The following is an 8,693-nucleotide window of genomic DNA, read 5'->3' as shown; positions in this document are numbered from 1 at the left end:
CATTTTTAACACTACATATAAAGCTGATATTAAGCCAAGCAAGAACCAGATTTCATATTTAAATTGAAAGTAGGAACAAGATTTCATAAAACCCACATGCACACAAGTATATATATATATATATACACACACACACACACACACACAGACAAATACATATAGCTAGTACTGAAGCAAGTAAGAACCAGATTTTAGATTAAATTTACATCTAGAAGTAAAGAAAGAAAAGCCAGGTTTCACAACAGATATATAGCTAGTACTGGAACAAGTAAGCAACAGATTTTAAATTAAAGTTACAGCTAGAAGTAAAGAAACAATAGCCAGGTTTCACAAGAAACATATAGCTAGTATTGAAGCAAGTTAGTAATAGATTTTAGATTAAAGTTGTACCTAAGATGTGGGTTTTTCACAAATTCCAAAGAGGTGTGATTCTGGCTAGCACAAACCCAGCCACTCAGATCAACAGCCAAGGTCTTGCCCTGTAAACTTGTTAATGGACAGGGTTCACATGCAGGACTCAAAACACTCCATAGCTGGTTGACCCCCATTGTTTCAGCTCTGCAAAGATATTGTAGCTTACAAAAAATATAACATTATTTCCTCACTCATTTGTAGTTAATAAATAACTTTCAATCACATTATATTGGAATTTAAATTCAAAGACGAGGAACCCACTTTGAAACTAATAATGCTTGTACCTGATGATGACAAAACCTTGTCGAAACATTGTACATTTGCTGTTATGTTAAACTTATCTTAAAGTTTTTCTTCATTACCCATTCAAGCCGTCTTCAAGCATCATTATACTGGAATTTGTTTGGTATAACTTATTTTCCTTATGAAAACAAACTTCTGAATTAATAATGTTACAAGGTATGTGTATGTATCTTCACTTTGAAACTTGTTTCTCAGAAAGGAGTTAACATAAAACAGTAAAAAGAGATGTTGCACCACATGAATTAATAAAAAGTATATAAATTAAGGAAAGTTGTTGCTATAGAGACGTAACTGACAGGGAAAAGTTTATAAAAGTTTCTACTGGATTGGATACTGTCTGTTTAAATACAAATGATGTCAAACCTGGACTTGTCAGAAACACAATGTACAAAAACACTAATGTGGAAGCATTACAAGTTGATTTTTCAAGAGTTACGCTAATGTTTAAGCATTACTTCCAAGTATACAAGTTGATTTCTCAAGAGTTACACTAATGTTTAAGCATCACTTCCAAGTATACAAGTTGATTTCTCAAGAGTTACACTAATGTTCAAACATCACTTCCAAGTATACAAGTTGATTTCTCAAGAGTTACACTAATGTTAAGCATCACTACCAAGTATACAAGTTGATTTCTCAAGAGTTACACTAATGTTCAAACATCACTTCCAATTATACAAGTTAATTTCTCAAGTTACACTAATGTTTAAGCATCACTACCAAGAAACAGACTATAAAATTATCAATGAGATATTTATAGAAATGGAAAATTTATAAAACTTCATTCTTATAAAGAATATAACTTTCATTCTTGATAATGAATAAAACTAAAAATCCATTTAATCTCTTATATAATGGAAGAGCAGTAAAATGTACACTATTAAACCAGTAAGTCAAATGTATAGATGAAAGACTACAGAGAACCATTACACTGAGAGCTATTAGTTACACTCCAGCAATTTTTAACCTTCATCCAGGAACTGAAAATCCTATAAGTTGTTGTTTTAGGAATGATGATGATTACATCCATGTTATTTTTAAAAAAGCACTGTCACCACACAAGAAAATAATTTGGTAATGAAACTTCCTTATTGGATAATCACATGAAAAACCTTATAATAATAAACTAGAAATGATTAAAATGAATATCTAAAGGGATTTTTTATGGCAAAAAAAATTAAAAATAATATTTTATCTTATTTTTTTAAGTACAGTTACTGATGTTTTGACTTCAAATACTACTGAATAGTAAGTAAAATGGATTTAAGAGAGATATCTTGAAAATCAACACATTCAAGATGAAACCTTAGTTTGGTAAAGCTGTTTAGATACTACACAGTTTATGTCCTTGTGTTGGTTACTTTATCATGATTAGTAGAATCTTCATGATCTGTGACATCACCACTATGAAAGTAATTAATGATAATAATCCTAGATTTATCTCATTTGGGGATAAGATGTTATTCTAGCCTTGCCTTAAACAACAGTAATATGTAAACAACTACAGAATGGGCCAGGATACCCCTCTTTATAAGTTATATCAAAAGTCAGCTTTCACCATATATATATATATATATAGACCTTGAAATATTTGTTCATATAAAGAAGAGTTCATATCAAAATTCAATTTATTGAGAAATGTTGCCATTGATAGAGGATTTAATAACAATATTATTGATAGAAATTATAAGTTTTCACCCATCTACACCCATTTATTTAGGCATGTTAGACACCTGTATATATACACCAGATGTCTCATGCTGCATTTAAGTACTTCACGCTTGGTTTGTCATGGTCAAAGCCTTGCTACAGTAATGTAAAAAAAACCTTCCATGGAATGATAAATAGTTAACAAATTTCACAATGTACTATGCATAGTTACTAGGGTTGAGAGAATATATGTCTGTCATATGTTCAAACAATTTCCCCATACATAGGTTATGTTTTTAGGAATATATTAACTGCCATGTAATGTTTTCACCTTGAGTCAAACTCATTCATTTTACTGCTAGTCTTAAAAACAGGTAAGTGTGATATTTATAAAACCTTTCATAATTGTGGCCTAATGTATATTGGCAATAGATGTAAAATTTTAAAATTCACATTTAATGAACATAATTTAACTTTAGAAAAACAAAACATTAATTAACCAGCTTTAGCTAAAAATATGGTGAACACACAGTGTTAGATGGGAAAATGTCAAATTGTTTAAATATTCTAATAATAAATATGAACAAAATGTAACAATTAATAGAAATACTTAAGAATTCAAATTTATTTTTAAATGATGAAGATATGGGGCATGACTGAAGATGGAGGTCATTAAAAGTTAAGCTCTTATAGATTTCTGAAGTTATTTAATATTATTATAATTTGTAGTAATTTGAGTTAAATAACACAATAGCAACTAGATATAGTAAGACTGGTAAATAAAAGTAAGACAGTCAAAGTTTTAACTTAAGAGTTTAGTGGTGTAAATCACTACATCATTAAAATAGGCTTTGTATGTGTAACGGTACTTTAGGCTTAGACAATATGTTAGGTTGGAGGTAGGACACTTGACGGATGATAAAGGAAGGCTAATATCTGATGATTATCAGATGGCTGGGTTATTAAATTTTGCTTTTTCATCAGTTTTTACTAATGAAGATTTAAGTAGTATTCCACATCTTGATCAGTTGATAAATGGAAATGAGATCAAGAGGACTACATTAATTCTGAGCTGGTTAAAAAAAAATTGGGAAGTTTAACAAATAATAAGACTCCTGGGCCTGATAATATTTCCCCTTGGGTTAAAGACTGGATATGAGAGCCACTTACTATTATTTTTTGTCAGTCCATGAATAGTGGGCAGGTACTAAAGGATTGGAAGTTAGCTAATGTAACTTCTCTTTTCAAAGAAGGTAATAAAAATTGTCCAAATAATTATAGGAAATACATTGAATTGTTGGAAATGATTCAGATAAGTGTTAATAGAATGTTTCCTGGGATGGAGGGGTTATCATACGAGGAGAGGCTGAAATCTCTCAAATTGATTCTCTTGAAAAAAGAAGAGTTAGGGGGATCTGACTGAGGTGTTTAAGATTGTAAAGGGAACTGATAGTGTTGATGTATCATCTTTTTTATATTTAATAGTGAGAATAGTAGGATTAGGGGACACAAATATAAAGTTTGGCAAGATAGGAGTCATCTTCAGCTAAGACAGTTTCATTTTTCTAACAGGATGGTTGGCCTTTGGAATGGGTTACCTTCAGATGTTGTAGAGGCAGTAAATTTAAGTGAGTTTAAGAAAAAAGTTTGATAAGTATATGAATGATAAGGGCTGGCTTTAATATTATATTTTCAATTATTTTAATTTAATTTAGAGGATGGAACATCCGAGATGGACCAATAGGTCCCATGTTGTCCCAAAATATTATGTTAAGTGGACTAGAACAGGATTCACTTAATCATTATTTTCTAATTGACTAGAGCCACAATTTAAGTGATATAAACATAAAATTTAAGAACAACAAGGACCCTGTTGGTCCATCTAGTCTTTGTAATCCACTAAACTTAAAAATAAAACACTGAAAAGTAACCCTTATCACTCAAATATTTATGAAGCCTTCCATTACACTCCTTAAAAATATTTATAGAGCCTTCCCTTACACTCTTTAAAAATGTTTATTGAGCCTTCCCTTACACTCTTTAAAAATGTTTATTGAGCCTTCCCTTACACTCTTTAAAAATGTTTATTGAGCCTTCCCTTACACTCTTTAAAAATGTTTATCGAGCCTTCTATTACACTCTTTAAAAATAATTATGAAGCCTTTCATTACACTCCTTTAAAATATTTATCAAGTCTTCCCTAACACTCCTTTAAAATATTTATCAAGCTTTCTCTTACACTTCTTAAAAATATTTAAAAAGCTTTCTCTTACACTTCTTAAAATATTTATCAAGCATTCCCTTACACTCCTTTAATATTTATCAAGCCTTCCCTTACACTCCTTAAAAATATTTATCAAGCCTTCCCTTACACTCCTTAAATCTTTATCAAGCTTTCACTTACACTCCTTAAAATATTTATCACGCCTTCCCTTACACTCCTTAAAAATATTTATCACGCCTTCCCTTACACTCCTTAAAATATTTATCGAGCCTTCCTTTACACTCCTTAAATCTTTATCAAGCCTTCCATTACACACCTTAAAATATTTATCAAGCCTTCCCTTACACTCCTTAAATATTTATCACGCCTTCCTTACATCCTTAAATATTTATCACGCCTTCCCTTACACTCCTTAAATATTTATCACACCTTCCCTTACACTCCTTAAATATTTATCACTCCTTCCCTTACACTCCTTAAATATTTATTGAGCCTTCTCTTACACTCCTTAAAATAATTATCAAGCTTTCAGTTATACTCCTTAAAAATATTTAAAAGCTTTCTCTTACTCTCCTTAAAATATTTATCAAGTCTTCTCTTACACTCCTTAAACTTTGCTGATTCCTCAACATCTCAAACAACCCATTCCAAAGGCCAACCACTCTGTCAAAAAAATAAAACCGTCTTGGATAAAGATGACTTCTACTATGCCAAAACTTATATATGTGTCTCCTAGTTCTACCATTCTATCAAGTAATGAAAATAATGATGCATCAACCATATCAATTCCCTTAATCATTTTAAACACCTCAATAAGATCCTCTCCAACTCTTCCTTTTTCAAGAGAAAACAATTTCAAGTATCTAAACCTGTCCTCATATGACAACCTTACCATCCTTTTTATCATTCTAGTAGCCTTTCTCTGAATCTTTTCCAGCAATTCAATGTTCTTTCTGAGGTAAGGAGCCCAAGAATGAACAAAATACTCTAAATCACGGATGCTCAAACTGTGGTAAGTGTACCACTGGTGGTACACGGAGGTAATGTCAGTGGCACACAACACAATTCATATAAAAAAAAATCATAAAATTTGTAATAAGCCCAATCCAAGTTTTCCACATACTACTCCTCACTAATAGACTCACCAGAATTTTCTTCACTTAAAATAAAAAACATGGTACCACATATTCTTCAATCGTGCCAGAAAAAACAATTGCATTCTTCGCATTGAGTAGGTGTTAAAAATATGAATTTTTGTTACTAGGTTTTCTTATCTTTTTTTTTTTAAATTAGGCCTGGGTTTATTTTTAAAAAGTAAACATAAAGTGATACGCGAGGCTGAAATATTTGAGAAACACTGCTCTAAATGTTGCCTAACCAGTGATCTAAACAATGAAATTATAATCTCTCAATATTTGTATTCAATACTTTTTATATATATATATATACAACTTAAAATTGTATTTGCTCTGCCACTGGCAACAGCATGCTACTTGTATGGCTTATTGGTCACCCAGAACATCAAGATCCTTTTCTTCAGTAATACTGTTAAGGTTATTCTCATCAGAATTATACTTATAATTCAAATTATGACAAATGATATGCATAAACTAGCATTTATTATAATTAAAGACCATTTACCACTTATTCTCCAAACTCACCCAAATAATATAAATCGTTTTTAAACCAACAGCATCCTCCACATAATCAGCAACATCAAAGTCCTCAATATCAGCAAATTTAAGTAACTTCTTGACCATTCCTTCATCTATGTCATTGATGTAAATCAAAAAGAGCAAAGGTCCTAACACTGAGTCCCGACGTACCCCATTTGTGACATTAGTCCAGTTTGACTGAACTCCACTTATAACACCCCTCTGCTTTCTTCCATCCAGCTACTTCTCTGTCCAATGACCCAACTTATCCCACACACTTTCTGTGCCTTATACTTTTAGTTATGTGCATTCATTACTGATTCTGAAATTTGATTTTTTTTCTGTAAAATCCCTATTCTTAATATAAATCTGTATCTAAATCTTATAATAGCACTTAAATTAATCTTTTATAGGTATACAGATATTCATTTTTTCATATTTCTTTTGGAAATTTTCAAATAATAAAACTGGTTCCTTTCTTTAGTTTAAATATATGTCACTGTTGCATATTACAATTTACATAACACTTTCACAAAAGGTTTTAGCTGTTACTTAATCATTAATAAACTTAATAACTAATTAGACTGAAAAAGTCCAACACCTCAAAAATAAATTAATGAATGCTTTTTAATTTGAACACTTGAGATAACAAATATAAAAAATAAATTCAACTTGGTAGTACAATTATGTTGAATTATTCCGGTTATTTAAAAATAACACTACTTGTGTTCACTCAAATAAACTTAAAAATGTTTTTTATAAGTAAATTTATTATATAATTCCTGTAACTGATGTGGTAACAAATTTTCACCAAATTTAAGAAACAAATATATTGTTGGAGAAGCTAGTACGTTTAATCTCACATTTATGCTAATTTAGAGCAAGTATATTTTAATTTAGATCGTAGACAAATAAATTATAAAGTTAAATTCAACCCCATGACATGTTCTCTTAAATTACGTAACAAATTGGCCTAAGCCTATTTAACATTAATCATTTAATGCTATTGGTATTACTTTTATTATTACTAATAATAGTACTAGTAGTATCTACTACTAGTACTACACTCTACAGTAGGTAGTACTACTAGTTCTAGATAAAAAAAAAACTTGAATTTGAAAATTTTCAATTATTTGGTCTCTCAACGCCAAACTCGAAGCACTTTTCAATGAAAATTTTCAAACTATGAATAAATAAGCTGATTATACATGTTAAATATATTCATTTATTATTACATATATTCTCACGTGTTAAAAAATCTCTGTTTCGGTTGTCCTCATACAGAAAAAAATTGTTTATCTATATAACTGTACTGTAAAGCCCTACAACTTTGATCATAATGCGCATGCGTATAAAATAGTCAGACTAAATATCTGTTTGAAATTCTGAATAGGTATTCGGTCGTTGTGCGCGACCTGGGAGGGTCAGGTTTCTAGGCGTATACGCAGAATATTTGAAAGTGGGGTTCTAATTTGTGAGATTAAAAGTCAACATATATTGTGTGAAGCACAATCAGCAAGCTAATGTTACGGGGATCTGAAGGCATTCCCCCTCTAGAAAATCTATAAAAGCAATTTTTCATAGAATATACTATATTGCTTAAACAATTACATGGCTGTTCACATAAGATCTACAAACATCTGTTACATATCTGCTTGTTTATTAATTTCCGGTAGAAATTCTTTCCTAAGAACTTCAGCGATACAAGTCCTGTCTTGATTATTATTTCTTGATACAAATTTTAATAATACACAGAATTTCCACAGTCACTTTAACTTAACTACTTTTATAAATACACGCTATAATTCACAGCGCTTCACACACTTTATTTACGGTGCCTACTGTTCGCTTGACTCAATTATCTATATAATTCCGATCTATCTTCAATCTATTTGCATATCTATCGCGCTGGTTTTACTCGCCAGGTTTATATACTAAAAAAGAGGGCGTCTAGCAAACACTGGAACATTCGCGAGGTTCCCGATAAGTCATGATCCTTCTAGAAACTCCAGTGCGCATGCTCCCAGCGTCGCGTGACTTCCTCTGTCGTAACATATCCAATGAAAAGTCAACAAATCATCATTCTGTTGTAACACTGCATGGGGAGCTAGACATAAATTAGCATAAATATTTATGTTTTATTATAGTGAAGTACTGTACTATCTACATGCCGAGTAGTTATTGTTACGTCTCCGTTTGTTAATTGATTTCCCGTAAATTCGTTCCGACGAAACTTTAGTGACACAAGTCTTTATTTAATAAAACTGGTTTATTCTTTCCGAATACAACTTTACCATACACTCAACTTCAACAGTCGCGCTATAACAAACACTATAACGAACAAACGTTAACTTCAACAATACGTCTTTCTCTGACTGCAGATCAATTACTCACTGTCTACACACACATTATTCGCGTCACGTTGTCACCCTCTTATATATACCAGA

General features: G+C 31.0%; 1 protein-coding gene across 3 annotated transcripts in view; it reads right to left on the bottom strand.

Moving 5' to 3' along the window:
• The window catches only part of LOC106472884 (flap endonuclease GEN homolog 1-like), an 18,296-nt gene extending 10,730 nt beyond the window's left edge, over positions 1–7,566 (bottom strand). The window contains exons 1-2 of one of the 3 annotated variants that reach the window (XM_022401429.1): positions 7,494–7,566; positions 391–558 (exon numbers count right to left, since the gene is read on the bottom strand). In XM_022401429.1, the coding sequence (XP_022257137.1) occupies positions 391–548 (158 nt within the window). In that variant the 5' untranslated portion in view covers positions 549–558; positions 7,494–7,566. Of the gene's footprint in view, positions 1–390; positions 559–6,252; positions 7,313–7,481 lie in introns of those variants that run through there. The other 2 variants (XM_022401430.1, XM_013933555.2) reach the window with 2 other exon arrangements.
• Between the last annotated feature and the right edge of the window lie 1,127 nt (positions 7,567–8,693).

This window comes from Limulus polyphemus, unplaced genomic scaffold (assembly GCF_000517525.1).
Source record: "Limulus polyphemus unplaced genomic scaffold, Limulus_polyphemus-2.1.2 Scaffold5704, whole genome shotgun sequence".
NCBI classification, from domain to species: domain Eukaryota; kingdom Metazoa; phylum Arthropoda; class Merostomata; order Xiphosura; family Limulidae; genus Limulus; species Limulus polyphemus.
This window is presented reverse-complemented; position numbering and strand designations above follow the sequence as displayed.